The sequence below is a fragment of the Podarcis filfolensis genome (assembly GCF_964270895.1).
Source record: "Podarcis filfolensis genome assembly, chromosome: 7".
NCBI lineage: Eukaryota > Metazoa > Chordata > Lepidosauria > Squamata > Lacertidae > Podarcis > Podarcis filfolensis.
The window spans coordinates 33227947-33253862 of record NC_139603.1 but is presented as its reverse complement, the minus strand read 5'-3'; the positions used below and the strand labels follow the sequence as shown (position 1 = coordinate 33253862).

The window sequence follows — 25916 nt, the reverse complement described above, 5'->3', positions numbered from 1 at the left end:
TAAAACTTCGAAATCTTCCATAAATTGGTGCGGCAAAGCATAAAGTTGGGGGATCAAAACTAAGTTAATGGGGCAGCCGCCCCACGAAGAAATCTAGACAACATTCAAAAAGTAAAAAATTGTTGCCCAGTGTAACCTCACATATTGTTTTGTTAAGCTCTGTTCGTGATGCTTCGGGGCCTGTAGTTCCTTTTTTCAGCTTGGGATAATTTCAGCTGTGGGTATTTGCCACTTGAAAGAATGTTAATCCACAGTTACTGAATGCAAAACTATTACTGAGTAGCACCAGGGTAAGAGAGATGGGCAGAAAAAAATCACACTGTGATTGTACCATAGAATACTGCATTTGCCAGCATAAGCAGAGAGTTGGTCTTTGTGACACCTTGAATTTACATACATTATGACAAGTTTTTTTTTTTAAAAAAAACCAAACATACAGGCTATTAGCTGGTTTTTATAGACATCACATATTAGGAAACATCCTGTGTGTGGGCAGACCATGCTGTTCTCCCACATGTATTCAGAGGCACTGGAAATCTTTTTAAGTTGTCAGCCCTGTACACAGGGTACGAGGAATTCTATTTTCACTCATTCCACGGTGAGAGATTAGCAGCTTGAAATCACTTTGACAGTTTGTTACTCTATTGCATACTGCAGGGAATTTTAATTCCAACCTGTGAAATTGTAATTGCTTCTCAAAAAGAACAGAGGGATTCTGGGTAATGGCTGCAACCAAGCTCAGTATCAGAGTTGCCAGTTGCTGCCACTTTAGATATTACTTGCTGTTACTCAAAAATCACTCCAGCTTTCCATATGGGGAGCTGAACTGGGGAGTGAGACTAAATTAACAGGAACTGTCAGATGTTCAGAAATCTGCAGGCAGGAATGTGACAGAGGTGGCGGAGTTCTCAGAAGGTACCATTTTCTCTCTCACACACATACACACACCCTAAGCATTGTGTTATTTTTTTTCCTACCAAGGAGTGATTGTTTGTAGTCAGCTTGTGAAATATATTTGCATGCTTCCTAGACGTGGCAGGCAGTTCGGGCTGCAATTTATAGATAGGCACAAATCACTGGGTAAAGTGAGCATTGAGTCCCCAAGTACTAGACCAGCCTCCCTTTTCTTATCTTTTGGCGATGGCATCATGGAGTTTGCCCCAATGCCTGTCTTGGCTACTTTCCCCTGGGCCAGGTTGCTATTGTGGGACCTTGCCTACCTGTGTTGAAGAATCATAGAATTGTAGAGTTGGCAGGGACCCAAGGGTCATCTAGTCCAGCCCCCTTCAATGAAAGCAAGACCCATGTACTGGAGGAACTTGCACTAGATCTTTAGCTCAGGGTCACCACAGGGCAAATTGAACATACGTTATAGTTATATCAGGCGGAATCATCAGACAAAAGACCAAGGCTTAGAGTAAAAGAATATACAATTTATTACAGGAAAGGATGCATTGCTTTTCACAGAACCAGAAGGCAAAGTTCCAAGGGGACTTCCAACACAGTTCTTCCAAGGGAGATGCTCGTAAATTGTCTTGGGTGCCAAGCCCATGGGGTTGCCTGGGCGTTCTGTGGTAGAGAAGTGAAGGCCAGTGGAGTCCTACAGGTGAAGTAGGAGCAAAAGGCTGTACGTTGCCTGATGATCCTGACTAAAACAGATGATAAAAGGGGCAGGAGGGTATGAAGGGCAGCTAAGCTGACCAAAGGTTGGAGCCATCTGAGCTAGGATAGTTGCCACCAAAATGGAACACCGAGGCTTAAGAAAGAGATCTCTTAAAGGGTTAGTCACCTAGGGAAGGAACCAAAGGAAAGAAGAGCAAAGTTTCCCATCCTTGGGTCTCCAGCTATTTTTGGACTACAACTCCCATCATCCCTAGCTAGCAGGACCCCTAGACAGAGGGATGATGGGAATTGTAGTCCCCAAACTGCTGGAGACCCAAGTTTGGGAAACCCTGGTCTAGAGTGTGGGGTAGGGGGAATCAAAGTGCCCATATCCATAGGATTTAAGTTTCCAACCTCAGCTGATGAGTGCAAAGGTATGCCGTGCGCAAATCGGGGTTCTCACTGCAAATACCTGCTGGAGTGTTCTCACCTCAAGTCATGTTAATAAGTGCAACTATGAGAATTGCTGGGGGCTGGGTGGCTTACTCTGTCAGGAGGTCAAATCAGGATGACGGAACTTAATTAGAGGTCAGGTAGAAGGGGAAGCGGGGTTATTGTTTTGTTTATTATATGACACATTTTTGTGTTGCAATATGCTGAAACTGCCCTGGGATGAAGGGCAATATACAAATTTAATATATATATAAAGGTGTTTACATGGTAATATGCATGGCAGTAAAGGTAAAGGGACCCCTGACCATTAGGTCCAGTCATGACCGACTCTGGGGTTGCGGCGCTCATCTCGCTTTATTGGCCGAGGGAGCCGGTGTACAGGTCATGTGGCCAGCATGACTAAGCTGCTTCTGGCGAACCAAAGTAGTGCACGGAAATGCTGTTTACCTTCCCGCCAGAGCGGTACCTATTTATCTACTTGCACTTTGACGTGCTTTCGAACTGCTAGGTGGGCAGGAGCAGGGACCGAGCAACGGGAGCTCACCCCATCACGGGGATTCGAACCGCTAACCTTCTGATCAGCAAGTCCTAGGCTCTGTGGTTTAACCCACAGCGCCACCTGTGTCCCATGCATGGCAATAGGTTTTACTTTACTTTAGGTCAAATGTTACTGTTGACAGTGGTTTCTGTAATCCCCAAAGAGAGCCTGGAGATGGGGAGTGCTTGGTATGAATGCTTGTGTGTGTGTGTTGCTGCTTGCTGTGTATGTTGGCATTTTGCTAGCTTTGTCATGAGTCTCATAGCAAAGTTATGTGGGGGATTATTGCTTAAGGATGTGACACTGAACTCTGGGATTGGCTGCAGAGTGTGGATAGTTTGACTGAAGGGTGTGCAAGAGGAGTGAAGTTTGGGTATTTCAGTTTATAGTGTTTATGTGTTTGTTGTGAGTCTGCTGATTATGTAAGGGTGTGTTTGAGTGGAACTGAGTGGGATGCATTTTAGCTGTGGTTAGATTAGGCTGCGTTTCTTTTTGTTTAAGGGGCTGAGAATTTAATTGGCTCATTTAATTGCATGATTGATTGGGCATATGGTAGGTGAGAGTGATTATTTTTATTTTTATTTTGCTTAGTTGCTAATTACACTATTTAAAAATGTGGCTGTTTGGGGTAATGTTTTATGCCAATGTTTAAGCTGTTAATTGTGGTGTTTTATATAATGTGGAATTTCTCTAGAATTTTTTGATCTTTTAAGATAGGCTGTAAACTACTTAGAGATCCCCCTTCTCAAAAATAATATAAGCAGTAATAAATAAAAACAGATAAATTTCTACACCCATCCACTCATGGAAGAACAATGAAGAGACAGATTTAGCCAATGTTCAAGTTAATGGGCCTAATATCCATCAGGCCAGTAATTTAATTTCCAGCAGAGAAATTCGAGAGCAGGTTACTTAGGGTCTTGCATCTTTTGAGGCCTTGGTTTTAGGCATGGTTTCAAATATGTATTGTATGCTGCACTAGCATACCATGGGAGGCTGATTGCCCTTAGTGTGGTTTGGAAGATATATGGTGGAAATTCCACCTAGTCAGTGGGATAGCATCTGGAAAGTAGAGCAGCTGTTATCTGCTTCTATCTATATCAGAGAGGATATATCAAAAACAATCCACAGATAGTATTATACCCAAGTGAAAGTAACACACAAACTGGGTACCGTGACCCCAGACTGCAGGTCTGGTTGCTATCAATCTGATACTTTTATTCATCTGTGGTGGAAGTGTCCTTAGGTAGTGAGAATTTGGGATGGAGGTACTCATGAAGATCAACCCTATAATGGATAAAGCAGAGATACTCGCTTGTAGCAAATTGGCAGGAGGCATTCTGATGGGTGAAAACCAACCAAGAAAACATTCTGCTTTACCCAACCTCAATTTGGGGAACTGCAAAATCAATCTGCACATGTTCTTGCTTTAGGAAACACATATGGACAGATGATGCATTAGCCAGGGACGAAAGACACCAAATGAGGGAATAGCAAAACATTCACCACTTTCAATATTGCCTTATCTCCTCTGGATCTTTACATATTTGAGAGAATGGATTCTAAAGCGATTTACTGTATTTTAGTTTTGTTGTTTGCATTTAGAGTCTGAACTACTCATTCTTATGAACATGAAGAAAATATATAACAATAGAAATCAATAGTTACAACTTTTATAATCTGAATGCCCAGCAACTTTTGAACTGAACATTTCATTAAAACACAAAAGATGACATGTTTCTAGGTACATTAAGAGAGAAAGTTTAATAAGGCTTCACATAAGCGCATTATCAACTGTTTGACTTAAGAAAAATACTTCAATAACTTAATTTTCTAAAACATACACCTATGGGTGGCAAATATGAACCTGGTATATGCAGACAAACACTTTCTTTTAAAATGGAAAAGCATAGAAAAGCCTGTTAACTTGATCTTGGAAAAATAACTAAATAACTTATACCAATGTAGGAGAGTCTTATCTAGATTATGTTTACAAGGTAAGGCCTTGGCGTATAAATTGTCCGACTTTTTACTTGTGACGTTTCCAACCATCTTGTTATATTTCCTGACGATGTCATCATTCAGTTCAGATTTCCACTTAAACACCTCGATAGTAAAAGGCAATAAGGACTGCCAGAAGAGTCACACTTAGTGACAGCGCCTTCAGTACACCTCCCCCTTGTTGCCAAGGCAACTGCATTGCCATCCTGTAGCTCAATGGTCCTTTATGCCTCTCAGCAGATGGACAGGCTTTTGATTCTGAGCTGTTCTCCAGTGCATGTCTGAACTCCTGTGGAGAAATGCAGAAATTAAATTGAGAAAGATGCAAAGAACATTTGGCACGTATCAAGTACAAAGGAAAATTCCTTTCAACTTTCAACAAGCCAATTCTCTTGTAGCCTAGAATAAATTAAAGAATATAGTACAATTTTTTAAAACAAAGAGCTGAGGCTGTTGCAACATGGAATTGGCCTTTTCAATGAAATTAACCGCCAAAGCAATAAAGCTGTTAACATCACTGTAGACTAAAATCCTATTTTACAATATAACCCATGCCAATTCATTTGAGATCTGTATTTTCCCTTTAGTGTTTCTGTTTCCTTAAAAGGCAAATCTGCAGTCAGTGATAAAGAGTGGACCAGCAGCACTGTTGTCTTTCCCATTGTAGAGCACCACTAAGTCTGATAATTGTTTCTGTCCCACAGTATGCCAGCTCAGCAGTCTTCTAACATCCTCTGCAGTTCTTTCCCCATCTCTCTCAGGAGGTGCCTGCACTAAAACATCCATCTTATTGATCATACTCCGAGCTACTTTTCCACACAGGGGGAAAAAAGCATGTGTGATTGGCATGTGCATCTATTTCACTGCACACACTCTGGAAGATTATGGCCAACTATAGCTTCCCAGCACCTGAAATATGCACTATTTCATTGTTTTCTATTATAGATATCATTTGGGAGGAATATCCAGGTGTGCTTACAACCGCTTTTGCTGCTAAGGATACATCAGGTATATACTCCTGTTGTTCTTCTATTGGTGTATTAACAGTAAATCCATCACTGCCCAATCTGACTTACTCCAGCAGTCCTTTGGTTCTTATTGACGTGGTGTGACTATAAATACTTATCAGTCAGGTCTCTGTCTTTGTCTCCTTGCTCATCTGCCTCCCCTCTCTGTGTACACTGGTGCCTGCTGGCCCTCTTGTTTTCCTACTTTGCCTATATAATTTTTCTCCCCATCACTGCCCTACATTATTTAGCAATCCTCCTTCAGATGGATTCCTGGCCTGTGATCAACTTTGTCTTTGGAATGATCAGCTTATGCTACAAGTGCATAAACCTGCTTCCAATATCTCAACTAGACCTTTCGAGGAGATTCCTCCTGGATCTTCAGTTCAGAGCTAGCCTTTGATCCCACAGGGACTCTCAGTACCTTGGTTACTTTAGCTGTCAGGTACCCATCCCAAAATACACCGATATCATCCTTTTTTACCAGTAAGTGTGGCTATCTTTATTCGGGCTAATAGCAGTATAGCCTTGGCAGCAGGCACAAGGTTCAGTAGTCAAGATTACAAGGTACATGAGCAAGGTAAGAGGTTCATAAGCAAATGCAAGCTATGAAGATGTCCCAATGGTTGTCACAGCCCTCCCACCAAGCTTTTAAAGATGAGGCAGCTTGCCCTGTGTGTCTGCTATGTGCGCGCTGTCTGATTCCACTTATGAAGGCAGTGCCTGGTTCTTGATGATAAAACAGTGACCTGCCTCTTTGCTTCCAGCTCTGCCACCACCTCTTCCTCCTTCAGACCCTCCCCTGGCTGGTTGTAGTCCTTCCTCCCTCCCTGATGAGGCTCTGTGCTCCACCAGAGGGGCATGCCAGCAGCTCTGCTTCTCCCTCTCTGACATCTAGGCTCATAAGGAGAGGGCCCCTCTCCATCCCTGAGTGCCAGCCTTCCAGCACTCCCACCCCCGGCCTACAGATTCCTTTTTAAACATTTAAGGTAGCAATGACTTATGGTATGAATGAACTACAGGTGTTAGAAACTTGTGGAACGTGAGGTTATTATGCAGAAAGGTGTTAAAGCCACGGGAATAAAAGAATACTAAACTGTATCCACCATTCGGAAGGTAGTACTAGACTTCCATCATAAAATATTACATAAATAGATGGCTATTTCCATGTAGTGACAGACAGAGTAATTAAAATCAATTGCCTAATGAATCTGAAAAATTAATAACTGGCTACAGCTATTCATTCCTGGAGTCAAAGCTAATTAACCTTTATATGGAGAAATAAACTGGAAACCACAGAGTACCAATTATTAAACATTTCACTAATTTGCAACAAAAGCTACCTCATAATAGACTTCATTTTGTAGACTGATTAAACTTGGAAGAAAAGCTTGCACAGAGGAATCTAATTATTTCCTTGGATGCCTATTAGTTTTCTTTATTCCATTATCAATTTACAGTATACCCTATATTCAGTGAATATGTTTTACTTTCTAAGTGATAAATTTTTACATTTATAAATTGTGCTTAGACAAATGCCTAATTTGATCAATGTTACCTAAACTAGAATAGGAATATCTGCATGACCAAAGAAAGCCTAATGAGTGAATATGGTTTGCTGCAGGGCCAATCTTTCTTTCTGAGTTTCAGCCAAGGCCAAGAGTTCCACTGTGAAGAATGCTCCATTTTAGTCTTTAATTTGGTAAGCTAACAACATCCAAGACTCTCTTGACAGAGGTTTTTATGATATGGTTTACTTGCTGGGAAAATGTCTAAGGCATCATTGATTGGATTAAAAATCCAAATTTATTGATATGTCTGTTTGAAAAAGCTTTATTAAGACATTATCCACAAGCATTATTATTGGTCAACAGTAGTTTATGCTCCAGGGGTACAAAGAAAAAGGCACTTTAATCTTCTATAGATCTGGGATAAATACTAAGTAAGAACAAGTCCTGCCCCAAATCCCCATTAGCTTCTGTAGTTGATGATTAATTAGAATTTATGTGGGAAAACATGGGACATGAAGGGGTAATTGTGTATTCAGATGAAATGATAATACAATTTTAGTTTTCTTTAAAAACTAAAAGCTTCTCTGCTTAGTTTGAGTTTTTTCCAAATTAGAGCCATCTAAATTACTTTTTGAGATCAAATATCCAATTAAGAGTTTTAATAAGATGGGAGAAGGAATAATAAACAAAGCTTGTGAAGAATCTATAAAATCTTGCAGAAATAAAAATATAAATTTGAAAAAGATATAAGAAATACGGTGAATTGTACTCTGGGCATCAAAGAGAAGATATCTATGTAAATTTGGGAACATTTTTCAATAACTGCCAAACCTTTCTCCTAAATTGAAGAAAATTACTATAAGTTGCTTATTGGAGTTTATTGCTGCTTTCCTGATAAGCAAGGCAAAAATGTCCTTGAATTCCTAACTGTGAAAGGTGATATTTATCATTTGTGATAGACTTGTTCTTGGACCACCAGAATCAAAGAAGCACTCTATGGAAAAAGATACAAATTATAATGGAAAAGATATAGGGATGCACTGAACATTGGATTCACTGTTGCTTCTTCTTACCTATAGGAATTGATATATGATAATAATAGTAAGAATGGTTTTTGTAGAATACTGGAAACAAAAAATTACAAACACAAATAGGCTAGATAAAATGTAGGAACGTGCAAAAATAATCAAATATGCAACAATATAGGAAGAAACAGCAATATAAAGAATAGGATACCATTATAATTTTTTTGCATCATGAATTTTCAACCGTTGTAAGTAATAAATGCCCAAGGCATATTATTGAGCTTACAATCTACCACCCTTAAAAATTGGATGTCCAATGGCAGTACATATCCGTGGCATCAAAACTATTTTGATTATTTTTATATCATTATATCTAAGAGAATTAGAGCAAAGCATGAAACTATTTGTTTTTTTGGACAGTGGCCTCTACTACACAAATCACATAGTAAATACCATTAGTATACTGTCAGTCCCAATATTTAGCAAATATTTAAAACCACTCAGAGAATGAGTTCAGTGTCATGTCTTGAAGTCATGTTAAATCCAACATTTGCAGCTTGAAATTAACTGTGTCTTGAGAAGCCTCATTACTAATGGGGTTTCCTCCCCCAGCCCCAAACATCATAGATTTACATGAAATCCCTGAAATGCCGCAAGGCGCTCCCCCGCCCATAATGACAGAATTTTAATAATTAATCCTTTCCTTTTTTGACAATGCAGCATGAAATATGTACGTTTTTGCATGAAAGAAGTGAAAACTGAGAGCAGCCATCCCAGTTCACTTTAATGGGCACTTTGTTCAAATAGAACAAGAGAAAGGAGAAGCAAAGAACATATATTGGGGGAAATGGAACTGTTAATCAAACCTCAGTAATAGATTATATTTTATGAAATCCCCAAAATCAGGTGTAAAAATTATCAACAACAAGGCAAACATATTAACTGTTCTGGAAGTAGCCTTTCAACTTGTTTTGGCTGTGACAGCAGCAGAAACAAAAGGTTTTACTAATAAGGTATAATATAAATTATTAACACTTCCAGTGTATGATCAAATGCATTTCAGAGTATTTGCTGAATAATTCTGACCTGATGTGTGCCAGTAATAATATGTATTTGCGCACTCTTATTCGGTCTCACTCATTTCCCGTTTTCTGATGCACCTGCAACCTACAAAATAAATCTAATAATTACAGTGTAGGTTTGCATGAGATCTTACTCATGTACACCAAGACTGACATTACAGATTGGAAGCAGTATATATGTAAAACACAGCTTCCCTTATTCTAAAATAAACAAATCACCTCTTGACCCATCTGCTCTCGCCAATTATTGTGCAATTTCCTTTCTCCCCAAACCCACTTAGCATACTGTTTACTCCTACTCTCAACTTTCTCTCCTTCAAGCCTGATTTTGGTCCCCCTCCTTCTACCCTCAGCACTCCACTAAAACTGCCCTCACCAAAACTATCCTGCTAAATCCAAAAAGTCTCTATTCAAGTCCTCATCCTCCTTGGCTGCTCTGCCTGCTTTTGATACAGTTGAACACTCCTTCCTCGACTCCTGTTTCCTCTGTAGGTCTTGATTATTCTGTTCTCATAGAATCTATCAAATCACATGTCCCATGTTTATACAGGGACACTTTCCCTCTTCTTTCCCTTTCTCCATTGGTCACCTTTTTGTTACACAGGAACAGATCTGTTCGGTACATAGGGACATTAGTAGCTTATGGAATCATGTGCATCCTTCACATGCCAGTGTCAGTGGCCCTGGTGGCTGACATGGGATTTGATCACTCACCAAGCGCAAGTCTATCAACAGACCACTTTAGTATTCCCTGAGTTCACCAGGAATACAAAGTTGTTTATAAAAAAATCTCATGGCTCCATTGTCTTCTCACACACCAAAGCAGTGTAGGTGCTTTCTGTGCCGGCTGGCATGCATCTAAACACCAGAGGGAGTGACTGAAGAATCTTTTTTTAATTTCATGCTCAGTCAAGTTTAAGAGTCATTAACAGAACCTCTCTCCCTGGAAATGTTAAGTTCTGGGAACTTTTTTTGATTTACCTAATCAGCAGTGGGATAACCTCACACAAATGCTCCTAATGCATGCAGGAAAGACCTCTGCTCTCTGAAAGTTGCTGCTAGGGTGTTGGGTGGGTTTTTTGGCATGTTTCCAAAGTAATACTGTTCCTTTCCAAACACATTCTATCAGGAAGGTTAAATTTATACCATATATGTTTCTAGAGAAGTTAACTTTGATTCTTGAGTAAGCTCTGTGGTCTCAAAAGGGAAATAGTTGCTCAATGGTGCAGCTCAAATTTATTCTATCGGTTTTAATGGATGCTATGTAGCAGTGTGTCATCTATTAATGCCAGGCATACATCACCAAGGTTTGGACTCAAGCCCCTCAATTCAGGATCATAACAGTAAGGTTCCTAGGCAAAGTTTGAGCTAGGATTTTTAGTTGTACTGTGTGTGTGCTAGAGTCACTATCAAATTGCTAAAGGAGAAGAATGTTGAGACAACACAGTAACTGACAGTGATGTGTCACACAGTTTATTATGAAGCAATGAGGCACACTTCAGATACTGCCACCAGCCAGAGGGAGTCTCTTAGGGCCACTGGGAGGTTGTACCCCATGGCAAGAGCGAGAACCACGTACACTGGCAAGAAAAGGAGCAGTTGTTCCAAGGCTCTTTCGGCCCTCTTCGCATGTCATGGTAAATAATAGTTAAGGTTTGTTTTTGGCTTACTGATGGTGGTTCGTGATATCTGGTTCAGTAATAACATGAAGAGAGAGAGACTGTGGTTTGTTTCTCTCACCTACTAAGCAGGCAGGAACAAAATGGCCCAGATCAGGATGTTCATGGCCAAAAATGATCTATGTGCAAACTTGGCCCTTGTGAGCCTGTGGGCAGGGACTGTTTTATCTTTGAATATCTATACAATGCTTAGAAAATGTTAGGCACTTTATGAGTGCTGATCAACAACTTATTGATATTATAAGGGCTTGCACAAGATGTAGATTTGAGGCCACAGCCTACGCTTATTACTGCCTTCTAAAAACATCCCAGCTGCTTGACTTGCCTGCCGCCCTCTTCCCCAGTCCAATCGTTTGGTGGCTAAAACTCATTTATTTGTATGGCAGTTTTTCTGAGATTTACACTTTAAAATCCAGAGCGGGGGGAGGACTGGTAGGAGATCTGCTTACAAAACTCTGTATTTCATGAGTAGAGAATAGAGTACTAGAAACTGGGTGATCCAATTAAGTTGACTACTAGTAGATTCAGTACAAATAATCTGATGTTAGGATTTCATAACTCTTTGCAAATATTTTAAGTTGTGCAAAACCCAGAATATTTCAAATATGTATGTCTCATTCTGGTATGACTCCCACCTTCCCTGCAAAACAGAATTTCCCTCTGAATATTTAAATACCCAACATCTTGAAGCATAAAGCCACTCAGATGTGAAAAACTGGATTTCCCATTTCTCCAAGCCACACTTACTGGAGGGGAAAGAGCTCACAGCAATATGGCTTATCAATATGTAGCAGTCAACCAGCCAGAGGTGTGGCATAATTTATCTTTGCAAGAATGCTTTTTAATCCTCATGCATCACTAAAAGTAGCAAAAGTAATTCCTCTCTCTCTGCAGGTTAGTTACATTAAATCATTTTAAAACGTTTATGCTGAAAACAATCTGCTTGTATCATAAATGTATGATCTCAAAAGTCCTAGGCAATATAATTTCTTGCAAAATAAGAGAATCTGAATCCACGTGAGCCTCTTGGATTGCTTCCACAAGCTTAGCAGGTAGTGCTTTCTGCCTATTTCAGTTTCTTTTGTGAAATTCCAAGTAGTTCCATTGAAATGCGTTAATGCCAAAACCATCTATCAGGAGTCCAAAGAAAGAAATTGTGGACAACATAGGAGATATTTGAAAATGACAACCATATGAGATATGCCCGGAGGAGAAAGGAACACAAACTTACAGTACAACCACCTCATGACCTTGGCTGGTTCAGGTTTTCAGATGCTATTTTTGGATGTTAACTCTCTTAGACTCTGAAGGCACCACAACAGTAGCTTGATATACTAAAATGATCTCTGATGAAATAGCATGATTTCTTCCTCCTAGGGAATTCTGGGCTATTAATCTATGCTAACAGTGTTCTCAGCTTCTTTGTTTATGTGCAGACATGCATGTTAAACAGTTCTGGTAGGAAAGAAGCTTCCAACAAGATAAGCAAAATTTCTAATGCTTATCACACATAATAGCTTTGGAAAGAATGGGCAATATGTTGTTCCTATAAAGAGACCTTCTAAGTAAAATGATATTGTTCTCTGATGTACTTTCGTTCTTTAGCAGCTATTTCTAGACTAAAATTAATGTGAATACTCTACAAGGCAGTTTCCTATCTTAAATAACTGTTTCTTTAAAAGAATTTGCAGTCAAGCACACAAAAAACCTTATAGCTGGCAAGCAGGACTCTTGTCTGAGCCATTCACATAACACAGCCTAATGCAGCCTCCACCGTAGTGAAAGCTGCATTGGCTTCAGGGGCCCCTCTTACATGCACCTAGAAGAGGTAGAACACACAAACTGAGAATTGGGTTATGCTGCTCTTGATGATCTTGGTTACTCTTGGTTTTTTTGGGGGGGTGGCCCTCTGCTGGTCTTGGGATCCAGGCAAATGCCCACTCTTGCCACCCTCTGGAGCTATCCCTGAGGGGAAGTGTTTATTTCACAAACACAAAATGCAGTTGCACAGAGAAAATTTCCTGCTAATGTAACTCAGAGAGCATGCAAAGAACTATATGCGGTCAGGATACTTGCAGAGGAAAATGCTGAGATAGTCGTGTCAAAGCTGAACCCGCCAAATATACAGTTTATCAGGGATTGCTCAGAGGAAACAACAACAGTGCTCTAGTCCAAAGATTGCCATAATGCAAGAAGCAGTAATGGTAGCAGATTTCAGAACTCAGGCTCAAATATACTTTATTCCCCAAACCCAACATAAGCATAGTCAATATATCAAAGTACGTTGTGTATATAAAGGAAATTAGGCCACATAAGTTCCTATCCCCTTTTGAAATAATAGGCAATACAAACATTGTGTATATTAGTTATGAGAGTAAATTAAAAGTTAATTGTTCATTCATTGATTATCTTCGCAGTGGTAAAAACCATATTAAATATCTAAACTATTACCGGCATGTGAGCTATTCTTATCTTCCTATAGTACATGGAACACAGAATGTGCAATTGGATTCTCTAAAATATTGCAAAAAGACCCCCTGCCAGGAACTCAATCAAAGATCTTAGGTGTGAAAAATTACGAGATGAGAAAGGAATGCCCGAACTGGCTTTTCACAAATGGGTCACTGATCTGTCGGACATCAGATCTACTTTCAACACTTTTTTCTTTACTACTTCTTACCTTTACACATGCAGCTTTCATTTGCTTTTTTATTATTAAAAAAAATAAAAGTCTGCAAATTTAAAACTGCTTTAAACTTTTGTGCTTTAGAGAATAAAGGTTCAGAGGAAAGAGTGTTAATAGATGTTTTAAGGGTCAAACCTTCTGTGCTACATATACATATAATTAAGAACATCTGAATCATCTGAATCTTCTTCTGATCTTTAGCCTGGTAATGGAAAAAACGCTCTCACACAATTTATTTAAAACCCAGTTTCTTCTCAAAAGATTAAGGGTGGGGAGGGGCAAGGGAAGGGTGGGTATGCCTTAAAGTTCAAATGAAGTTGTTACTAGGATCAAAGCTTCACCCGACTGAAAACCAGGTTGAAAACATGTGAGCCACAGGTTCCACTGCATTTGAAATGAGTATTTGGGGTTGCAAAGGAAATACAAAAGGAGGAAAAGTAGTCACCTCACCATAATTTGGACTCCAACTAGGAAGAAAGATATTGACATTTATAATGAACAGCACTATATCATGTTTTGGGTGAGTGAAATTCTTTTCCTGGGGATCATCCTTACTCTCAAGAGAAGCCTAAATGGAAAACTGTTGATGACTATTTGACACAATTGGCTGGAAACAACTGACCCTGACATTTTTTTAAAAAATGATGAAAAAGAGTAACTATGTTTCAGTTCTTTCTGCTGTGCAACCTGGGGGAAATGTATGAAATGTTGACTTTATTCCTTTTGATATTATTGGCAGTTAACCATCTAACATTTCTAAACTTCAGTTCTAACCAGCAAAATCTCATTTTTGAGTGAAGCACTTTATACTTTTGAATCAAAACAGACAAAATTCACTTAAACTCTACCTCTGTGGGTAATGCATCTATAATTGTGGATAGTCTTTTGTTTCCTTAACCATCCTAGAGGACATTGTTTTAGTCGCTCTCAGGTTAAGTAAAGCATTTCATTGTCGGGAGAATGAAAAGAAGCTGCCCAATTTGTGCTAGACTTTGGACTTGCTCCTTGATGAGGATACTGATCTAGCCTGTGTAGCAGAAACCTAATTAGGGAAGGAAGGAGAGGTCAAATTGACACAATTATACCCACCAGGTTACACATGCAGCAGGAGGTAGGAACCAGGGGGCAGGGAGGCAGAGTTGTACAGAGCTATTGGAAGTCCATCCGCCTATCAAGATACACTTTCAAGTGACCTTCTGGTTTAGAGTGTGTGAACCTTGGGTAACAGACAGGATTGGGATTCTAATGATTTTATTTTATTTATTTATTCATTTATTTATTTAATATGTTTAATATATTGCTTTTCATCAAAGTGTTTTGCATAATTACGTATTTATTTGATGTAATTAGATGCCACCCACCATTTGTCTCCTTGCCTGAGCTTGGGGGTGGTATTGGTTTTCCCCAGATTACATGAAGCTGATGGGAGAGGTCATGCTGACAGCCAACTCTATCTCTCCATTTCAACTCGTGCCAAGAAGACTGTAGATATACTGGACTGTGGTGTGGGGACAATGATGGCTATGGGCTAAAAGCCGAGGCTTCATCTATAGAAGGCAGAGATGCTGATGGTCAAAAAACAAACTGGTCCAGGAGTGGATGTACAACTGGTTCTGGATCCAGATTGCAACTTGGGAGCTACTATTAGATCTTGCTGGCAATTGTAGCTAAAATGTGTGTTTGCTCAATTTAGAAAGATGCATGAACTGCTTACTTTCCTGGAGAAGCCAGAGCTGGCCAGTTACACATGCCTTACTTAACAGAGCATTTTACTGAAACATACCTACACAAAACTGCCAGTAACTGTGGTTCATGCAAAATGTGGCAGCCAGAATGCTTTCAGGTTTCTTGTTGTATCTGTTTTCAGGCCCAATTCAAGGTGCTGGGTGCTACCTCTAAAGCCCTAAATGGCTTGGGGCCAGAATATCTGAATGACTGTCTTCTCCTGCAGGAACCTGCCTGTCAGTTATGGTCATCACCAGAGCCCTTGATCCTTGTTCTACTTTAAAGGTAAGTGTGACTAACAGTAACATGGCCTTCTTAGTGGCATCACCTCAGTCGTGAAACTCTCTCCCAAGTAGGCCTTGGCAAAGTATCGATACATAGTCCAGGATTGGTATGAGGGCCAGACTGTGATGGCTGCTTCACCTGGTGTTATATTGCAGGTGAAACTGCCTCTGCCACCAGTGCCCAAAGTGTTAGGGAGAAACAAGCTGTAGTCGGGCACTGGCGGCAGAGGGACTCAGGAGCAGCAGCAGTTTCACCCGCAATATACTGCCGGGTGAAGAGGCCACCACCTCTGGCCCCAAACCACTGAGGGAGGAACAAGCTACTGTATTTTTTGCTCCATAAGACACACTTAGTTTTTAGAGGGGGAAAGCAAGAAAAAAAATATTCTGAACAGAGCATGTAAGTGGCTCTCGCTTTTCTTGCTTTAAAGCAAGCAAAGCGAGAGCTGCTTACATGACTTCTGTCCTGCTTTGTGCAGCTCTCACTTTGATTGCCCATCCCTCCTCTCGCTTTGCTTGCTCCTGTCCGTCCCTCCTCCCAGTTCGCTGTGAAGCCAGCAGAGCAAGAGTGATAGCTGCGCAGCGGCTCTTGCTCTGCTGGCTTCACAGCAAGCGACGGATGGGACCCATGGCTCCGGCTGCAGAGGCATCCCTCAGCTCGCGACTGCAGCGGTAGCTGAGGGATCCCTCTGCCGCCCAGTGCATTCGCTCCATAAGATACACAGACATTGCCCCTTACTTTTTAGGAGGAAAGAAGTGCATCTTATGGAGCGAAAAATATGGTACATTGGCAGGGACCAATGTAGCTTGTTCCTCCCTTGGCTGCCTGCTCATCAACAAAAGTGTAATAGAGCCCCCACCTTTCCTCCAGCTTGCATGAGCTCCTTTAAACTTTTCTGTTCAGGGGCATGCGGCTGCCTGCCCTTCAGTGGAGAGATCGGGCTCCCTCAGCTGGGGGGGTCCCTTCCCACTCCCCCAGCTGAGCAGCGGCTAGCTGCATTGGTCCCAGTTTCACCCCATGCCTCACGGGCCAAGGCCAATGTGGCTTGTTTCAATATTGTGGTGTATCGCCAGATTGCGATGTTTGGCTGGTAATCATCACAATGTTGAAAACCTAACATTGTCTAACACTACTCCCAAGATCATGAAAGTATTAAAATCAAGGCACAAGAATTACAGATAACGTGACACTGGCCCAAATCCCTTCTGTGTTTAACACAAGACTATATGCTTTAGTGCTCCCCATAGAAGGTGTAACACCATTTGAAATCACATGTCATAAAAAAATTAAAACCACCAAGTTTCACTGGAAGTTTATTTACTATTTGTTGTCTGTGCTAAACCATGACAATGAAAGCCAAAACTAATTTAAGAATAAAACTATAAAAAATATTATTTGATGAAAAATTCAGGCAGAACTGGTTCATCGAAAGGGTAATAACTACATGGAGTGTGTTACCGTTAAATGCAAAGCAAATCCAAGAAAAATTAATTCCAGCAATGCAGCTATTTTGAGTGCAATAGTATTTCAAGCATATTACAGGAACGTGGATTGTGAACAAAATATAACATGCAAAAACCATAAGCAGCACCTACTATTTTTACATATACCGTATTGGCCCGAATATAAGTCGCACCCGAATATAAGCCACACCTTTAAAATTCAGGGGGGGGGGGAAGAAAAAAAAGACAATACCTGAATATAAGCCGCTCCCTTAAAATTCTGCAGGCACTCACACCTGTTCCATTTTACCATATGTCTGTTTCAGCAGCGATATCGTAAAAACCAACTTTTGTAAGGTTGCAAATTTAAGCCACACTTTGGGGAAAAAGTGAGGTTTATATTCAGGCCAATATGGCAGAAATTTCTCATGAGACCACCTCAGACTGGCAGCATTCTTGTCTGATGATTCAACTGGATTATATCAAGATAATCCTTTATAATCTTCTCCCAAGGACTGTTAAAAGTTGTCCTCCTAACTATTTTCCCCATTTTATATCATAGAAATAAAAGAACAAAATTAGAGATGCTTCTACAATGGACAAATTCCACATTACCCAGAACAATTCACTTTAAATTCAGGTTGTAATTTGTTTTAAAAGGTTAGAGCTTCATTCACATCTAAAAAGCCTTCACATTCACTTTTTTTTTTTACTAGAGTAGCAAAGGCTGACATGTATTTTACTCACCTCTGTTAAACCAGACACCTCTCCTTTGGCTAATGGCCTAGTGATAGACGGGGTGAACACTCTGGCATCCGACACTGGGCTCCCCCTCATAAAGTGCTTCCCTGCTTCAAAAATGTTCACTTCTACCATTTTACCCATGAACTCAGGGTTCTTTGGCACAAGTACCTTTAAAACAACAATAATAATAAAAACTTGCTTAAATGGAACACTTTAAAGTACTCAAGTTTGACATTTAGACGTGGGGAGTGGGGAAGTAAATACAAAATCTGCAAATCTCAGTTGCTAATGCATGTTACTGTAAAATTTGGTAACAGGTAGACCTACCTTAACAAAAACATATGCAACATCAGATCTACATTTTCTTTCAGGTTATCTGATGTATATCCTCAGGATTTGAGTAGATGTATTCAAATTAATTTACTATCAGGAAATTTTAAACAGTTCTGCTTTGTAATTATATTCTTAACCAAATAAGCATTCTGGACAAACAAACTGTTACATGTTTTATTGTGATATACATTGAGGTTTTCTTTCATGTCACATAGGTTCCAGATTTTAAAATATTGTTATAAGCATGTAGCTTTGCATACAACTGAAAATCTGTTGCCGATGATTTCTGTCCAACAGAATTTTTAAGGGATAGAAGCCATATAAATGAGGATACACAAGGGTACCTCCATATGAGGGAAGGAGGTAATGTCAGTAAATAGATTACATTGATGAATTAATCTTTATATGATTGTTAAAATAAAGAGAGAAAGAAAGACATTCTCTCTCCTGCTGCCTCCCCCACCAGTCCAAGAAAAAGATTTACCTGCTCGTAGAATCGATTATGAGCAACATAAAACTTGGAATCAAATGATTCTTCTGTCACAAGAACATTTTGTTTCTCCCCAATCTGCAAAGTAAAAAAGTCAACAGGTGAAGCCATAAATATACCTCTGTAGAAACAAGGAATCAAGAAACTTTCTCTTACAAAGAACCACATCAGTTTATCTGTAAGGCAGATAATAAACTTATGAGTTCAAATGAGTTCCCTAGTAATAATAACTTATTTTTCATTGTCAAAAGCTTTCAGTGTGAAACTCAAAAGAGATCCCCATAAGTGCATCATATATGAACACATGCATGTTTCATGTGCATCTCCACAGCACAAAACATGGATCTTTAGACCATGGGTATCTTTACCATTGGGGCATAGTAAAGCAAATGCCTCAGGCAACAGATGTTGTGGGGCAGTGGCAGCAGCAGCCCCTATGTTTAAAGACAGTGTTCTATATGTGCTACATCCTGCTAGCCCACTAACAGCAGCTGCCCTGAGGTGTGATGGAGGGTGCTGTTCACTATCCAGTCACCAGAATTGAAGCAAGATTCAGCTATCAGCCCAGCCTGCTTCGGTGCAATAAATGAGATGACATCACTCTGCCATTTGCTTTATTATTATTAATTTAATTTAATGCGTATACTGTACAAGCAAATACTTGCATATGCTGTTTTGGAGAATACATAACCATATAACTTTTTTTTTATTTTGTGCATAGCTGTACAATATGTGTGTAGTGACTGTAATGCTGCATATACAAATCCTGTGTTCTCCCCCTCTTACTTCTTTAACAAAATAGGACTGAGCTAGGCAGCAGATGTACACAGTGCAAGCCTCCATTTTTTCAACTGTTTCCCTGCCTGGCTTGAGGCTGGAGATGCAGGAAGGATTAAACAGAAGTCAAAGAAAGCAGGGCTTGAATAGCATCTAGTTAGCATAACAAAAGGAAGTGCCTCAGTTATTCAGCATTGGGCAATGCATCTCATTAAATACAAGTGAAAGAACAATTATTTAGGCCCCCTATGAATACTGTTTGGCACTGAGATATATATCAGAGAGAAATAGCAGGGCCATTCTGCTGGGAGAGTTTCTGCTTTCCCAGCCCAGCAATCCTGCTTGAGGGTAAATAGCCCACTTCCATTACTGTGCACCTGCATTTGACTGCTTCATTTTGATTTGGTTCCCTGCTGTGAAAATGTCGCTTCTTCAAGCACATACAAGCCCTGAAATGCAGTTCATATGAAAATTATATTCAGAGATGTCAGCAGTGACCTAAAAATGACAACCAAGGCCTCAGACTATCTGCTTTATTTTAAATTCTGTAATGTTTTACTGATTTCCACTCCCTTTCTGTCGCTTCTGTTTTCTACAATAGCATAATGCTATAATAATGCTGGAAGTTCTAGAAAACCGTATTTTGATTTAAGATTAAACAAGTGTAAATATATATAATTTCATTTTTTATGCATCCCAAAGATTGCCTCTTTTGATTGTCTTTTCCAAAAATATGGCCAAATAATCAAAAGACTCAGAACACAGGAATTACTATGGAAACCTGCTCTAATTACTTATAATTTGCCAACTTCAATGTCCATAATTACCACTAAGCATCACAGTACACGTTTTGAAAATTACTTTAGTATAATAAAGGAAAATATACCAAATGCATATTCCATTACCACTTCTAGAAATATATGCATAATTAATACAAACCTCAACATAATAATTCACAACTAAAATAATCTTCAAACCTAAGTGTATTTAATTTCCAGATACATCATACATATGTACATAAGTCACTATATTGTTACACGCCACCCCAATCTCATAGCGGTGTGAGATTCCAGGGGTTCCAGGCACTCAGCCAGGGTTCATGTTTCATTCTGAAAATGAGGCACAGCAGAGACTGGGCTGTCTTTAGGATATATGGCCTATTTACACACATACACAACCTGAGCCTAAGATGGACAGGTTCACTGCATCAATATCCCCAAAGAGTCAGCTGCAACCTTGGATTCAAAGAGACATCCAACATTGTGCTCCACCTCTCTGACTTTTCAGCTTGCTGCCTTTACCAGCTTGCAACCTGTTTCCCTCTAGGTCACATCACAGCCTACCATCAACTCTAAACTCTGGCTATCTCTGAGCGGGAGGAGCAGCCCCAACCAATTGTCATCTGGCACAAAGCCCCCTGTCTTTGGCTTTCTTAAGGGTCCATTATCTTTCTTTTGTTCTTTTAATGGCCCACTTCCCAGGTGATCTCCTGAACACAGAAAGCTGGGTCCAGGGATTAGGAATCTGGCATCCAGTTTAGCTCCCCAAGTGCTGATTAAATTCTAACACCTACTGGACCCAGGACTTTCCATTGTGGGTTTACTATATTTTCCCACTCACAGGCACTTAGAGATGCTGATGCTGCTTTTGCAATCCAGCTATGGAGTACACAAAAGAACAATATCCATTATGGACTTCTCCTGCATAAATATAATCATTTCAGGGCCATGCAGCTCCAATTCAATGTTGTGTGTCTCTTATTCACTTCAGTTGGATAAAATCTCAATAGCTCATAGTCATCATTCTCAGAAAGGCCCAGTTTGAGACTAAATAGCATTTTCTTTTCGGTTTGCATTATTTTACAGTGAGACCAACTTTCCCCTTTTGGAGAAAGATGTTGTTATCTTTCAGGACGCATCTGTCTGGCATTTTCACTGTCAAGCTTAGAAGAAGAAAAAGGTAAAATGATGCCTAGAACACTACTCAGTCTTTATCTATCAATATTGATCAAGATATAGGAAACATTTGTTTCCTGGCACGTCTGCTAAACGTCTAAATTAGGGGATCACATTAAAGTACTGCTGGGCAGATTAATAGAACACCATCACTGTCATTATAATATGCAGGATGAATTTCTGCAAGACAGTACACAGATTATGCAATTATTGGACAACTGAATTTAAAGACTTCCATTTTGCTAGTGAGCTCTGCAGAACACAACACTTCAATATAATGAAAATGCCATTCATATACCAAAACAAAATGACCCAATTCACTAGCAAGCTAAAGACAATGAAAGTGATTGCACAGGAGTAAAAACAAAAAGACTCAGACTCCTTTTATACAATTAGATAGAGCAAGGTGCTCATGGAATGCCTCCTGAATATCAAACAGTGGTTTTCAAAAGAGAACTACAGTGATTGTGGGGGAAATCAAATGCAATTGATAGCACTGATTCAAATTTTAAGTTTTGGATGCTCCAATTTAGTTTTCTTAATTAAGGGAGCAATTTTAACCCTACTTACCTGGGAGTAAACCCCACTGAATTCAAGTAGCTGTGATTACAATAGCACTGTCAATAAGTTTATGTTGTAATCAAAAGTAGGAAAGAACAGATAGGCCATGTATACAAGATCGTGTCATATGATGAAACATGCTAATGCCTCCTTAATTAAGAACTGGGGAAAGCCCGTCACAAGTTGGTAGTCCACAAATTGGCGGGTCCACTATAGGTACCAATAAGTCCCTACGGCTCCACAGTGTCTCCAGTGTGACGTACTCCCTGAGTTGTGAATATGTGCCATTTGCACCAGTGTGAGGAACCATCTATGAACAAATTTCAAGGCGTTTCTCTAATGGAGAATTATACTGAATACAGTGGTTGTGTGAACCAAAGTTGATTCCATTTACCATGAGAGATGAAGGAGAAATGAAATTCAGTCTGCATTTAAAGGCAAATTTACTTAACACTTTCTGAAACAATACGTGAAATAAAACACAGCCTTCCATTGACATTTGCACTTCCCTGAATTTTACAATGCAGTTCTGCGGCCCATTAATGTGTATGAAATGTGTATGTTTGGGGAAATGTGCATGTAAATGCATATATGAGGGAAAATAAAATGCAAAAATACATTGTACTGGGGAAAAGTATGTCTAAATAATGTGTATATCTGGCAAAAATACATACAAAATGTATGGATTAAGAGAAATTTACACAAAAATGCTGTTGAATCTTCGTGAGAACTTAAAAAAAAGTGAACTGATGTGGAAATGTGAAAACTGAATTTAACATTTGTAAAAAATGAAAAACTAAGAGAAATCAAAATTGACATATTCACTCATCCCTATTCTCTGCTCCCAGATGTACAATATACTCATCCCCTTCAAAAGGGTGATGATTCTGTTTTTAAAATAAAGCATATCTTGATCTTTGAAAGAAAAGGGCAGAAGTTATGTCACCAAAATTAACATTTTTTTCCTGTACAGGAGGGTTTTTATGATCCCAATAAGGAAATTATCACATAAGAATATCTGAATTCCAAAAACATTAATATAGTTGGAGATGATTAATGTTGATAGAGATATGGTAATTCTGGACTATTATTTTAAAGAAAGCTCATAATGGTATGTTTTTTAAAATGGAATTTCCTCTTTTCCAACTTAAAGATGCCTGAACAATTTATGCTTTTAGAACCTCTTCCTTTCCTTTTTGAGGCTTGCTTCCTGCCCTGAATTCTTTCCTAATTGTGTCTGCCTGTCTTTCTGTCAATCTTCCCTCATGTTCCTGTACCTTTACCTGGCTTGCTTTTGCCATGACATATATATAATTTTGTTTTTATTTTTCTTCTTAATTAATAAAAATAAAAAAAATACACATCATGGGCATGGTGGGTATACAAGAGAGAGAGAAATGCATAAATATATATTTTGCTATATAAATGTGTGTGTGTGTAAATCAAACATAGTTATGAAAAAAGAAAGAAAGAACATTAAGGAAAATATTAAGGGGAAAAACAAATGAGGTAATTCATGGATGAGGAAAACAAAGAGGAAAATAGCTACTTCTAATGAAACTGTATGAAATGTGGAGTCCAAGTCATAATGGATGCAAGCAATTTTAACCTTACAAATATGCCAAAATGTGCCACCAAGGGTTCAAGCACATGGATTATGGAAAGCCTCTAACCTACAAAAAAAGCTCTGCTGCACAACACTAAAAAGAGGCAATGCTAGTGAAGGAGAACTCTTTCTTCACCACCACAACTATAGATTAGGTTCGACAGAAAGCTCTAACCCATGTGCAATCCAGTTCGGCACAGGTTTCCTTCCATTTCTGTTCAAGTCACCTTCCCTTCTTGTTTTATTGCCCTCAATTTATAGATATGGGCATACAGAAGGGGAAAAAGCAGAATGCAGCAATAATGGACATGAGGCAAGTTCACAATGTATTATCTTAAGTATCTTTTGGTAGCTAGAAAGCGAAGCGCTCTGGCATAAATATACCCACTTCTTATGTTGCAGTGCATTATTACAATGATACTGGAATTCAAACATAAACCTACTGCATTTTTGACACACAGATGCTGGCAAAAAGCAATCTGTGCATCACTGTAGCTGCGGACAGGAATCTTGCATAAAAACACACAACAGTTTTCACCTACTGTTACTTTTCAACAACATTTATGTTCTCAAAATGGGATTTCAGCATCAATTTGTGGCTTGTCAAAATCACACAAGCTCCTGTGGTGGTGGGAAGAAGGAAACCAGTATGGCATTATACAAAAAAATTACCTTTGGGTACCAGAAAATAAAGCAAGAATTGTATTTTTAATACTTGTTGTACAGATTCCTCTCTCTCATTCTTTTAGTGCTTTCAAAGAAGCAACAGTGTCCCTTGCCTAGCACTTCATTCCCCCAACACCAGTGGATATGATCAACTTCACTATCTCCTCCCCAACTTCATATTCCTAAAAAAACGCAAACAAAACACCAGGAGAATAGATAACAATATGGGACTCCCCCACTTGGTTCTTGCACACTACTCTCTTTGAATCCTCTGTCTTTGTAACATAGCTTATAACAACACTAGACTATTTTGCAGGGCTAACAGGCCACTCTCTTGCCTCTCCCACCCAACTGGCAAATTTGGAATAACACCAATGGCCTTCATTCCCATTAGCCTTGATAGGGCAATTTAAAAATCATTTAGATGAAATAAAACCCAAGTTAGAAAGAGCAAAGTCCAGTCTTAGCTGCTACGTTTTGTTTGTAGATAGATATAGTCATGTCCAATCATGACAATATTCAAGAAACATGTCTTTAAAATGAACCAGGAAATCCTTTATTAAGACAGCAAGTGTGTGACTCTAGACTTCTTTTTGCTTCTAAGGATATCACTGCTTCCCTAGAGGTCAATCGTAGTTAAGGCTTCTTTCACTGGACAGTGGAAAGTTGCAGTGGGGTTGTTTCTCACAAAATGATAGAGCAGAATACCACCTGCACATTTCCCCTCATCTTTCTGCTTCGATAAGAACTGGATAGTTTTTCTTTTTCTTTAAGGAAAAATTGGAAACCAGACCAGCTAATGGTCAAACCAAGCAGTGGATGGTGTGGCTAGAATTGGGCCAACTGCCCATATAGCAGCCTTGGTGTAAGAGATAAGGGGGGGACGACGACACACAGACTTTTTGAAATCAGGGCCCCTATTAAGTCTCTAACCTGCTTGAAAGATAAACCTGGAATTCCAGATGCTTTGGGGTTGAATCCAACTTGCTGAAGCTTTTATTACATGTCAGCAGGGAGCAGAATTTCAATCATTATTTTTTTCAATATTATGCTGTACTGTAAGATTAAATTAATGACTTTAGATATGCGTTTTAGGACTGCCAATATAATCCTACTTAAGGCAAACTAAGCAACTTATAAATGATTAGAAGAAGAGTCATTATATTGCCATGCTCACAACTGGCACAACTTTCTTAAGTCCCCACTTATTTTCAGAAGTAATAGCTTGAACACTTGACACAGGAAAATGTGGCATATAGTGGGGATGTGGAAAGAAGCAGACAAGTGAAACAGATTTGAAAAAAGCAATTGATTTTTCCTTGAAATTCTGATTAAAAAGGGTTTGCTTTTGGTTTGTTTAATCGAGAGAGAGAGAGAAAGGCCCAAAAGGAATGTATTAGCCATGTGTCACCTTTCCCTCTGAGTAAAGAGTTAGTTAAAGTGAAGGAAGCTGACGAAATAACCTCTGACATGCTGAATAGATATATTGAGTATAGGAAATCTGGCTAGACTCACTGACTGGCCCAAGGTCAACCAATGAACTTCATGGCTAATCAGGGATGTAAATCCAGCCAACATCTAATATGTTAACCAATACCTTTGCTAACACACTATTCTATGACTGTCAGCTGATCCTAACAGCCCATCCCTGGGGTCATGGCTATGGGGGCTGCCAGGATGAGCTCCTGAACATTTACTACACCACAAGGGTTGCATGACAGTGGTGGGCAGAGTTAGAGCTAAAACTG

General features: G+C 39.4%; 1 protein-coding gene and 2 long non-coding RNA genes across 12 annotated transcripts in view; 1 reads left to right on the top strand and 2 right to left on the bottom strand.

The window, feature by feature from the left end:
• The window catches only part of LOC310767182, a 99020-nt gene that overhangs the window by 65240 nt on the left and 7864 nt on the right, over window positions 1-25916 (top strand). For 4 of the 7 annotated variants that reach the window (XR_014550668.1, XR_014550670.1, XR_014550671.1 and 1 more), the window contains one exon: window positions 15452-15594. This is a non-coding gene — a long non-coding RNA (uncharacterized lncRNA). Of the gene's footprint in view, window positions 1-15451; window positions 15595-18151; window positions 18505-21245; window positions 21340-24251; window positions 24672-25916 lie in introns of those variants that run through there. The other 3 variants (XR_014550669.1, XR_014550673.1, XR_014550674.1) reach the window with 3 other exon arrangements.
• CDKAL1 (CDKAL1 threonylcarbamoyladenosine tRNA methylthiotransferase) overlaps window positions 1413-25916 on the bottom strand; it is a 232390-nt gene continuing 207886 nt past the window's right edge. For 2 of the 4 annotated variants that reach the window (XR_014550602.1, XR_014550604.1), the window contains exons 14-17: window positions 18598-18681; window positions 17784-17948; window positions 2675-4883; window positions 1413-2355 (exon numbers count right to left, since the gene is read on the bottom strand). Coding sequence is in view for 1 of the 4 variants with exons in the window: in XM_083623907.1 (XP_083480033.1) it covers window positions 4692-4883; window positions 17784-17948; window positions 18598-18681 (441 nt within the window). In the remaining 3 variants the exon portion in view is untranslated. Of the gene's footprint in view, window positions 2356-2674; window positions 4884-9223; window positions 9305-17783; window positions 17949-18597; window positions 18682-25916 lie in introns of those variants that run through there. The other 2 variants (XR_014550603.1, XM_083623907.1) reach the window with 2 other exon arrangements.
• Window positions 19436-21233, bottom strand: LOC310767292. The gene is made up of 2 exons (XR_014550847.1): window positions 20554-21233; window positions 19436-20517 (listed from the first exon to the last, which is right to left on the bottom strand). It is a non-coding gene; the product is annotated as an uncharacterized lncRNA (long non-coding RNA).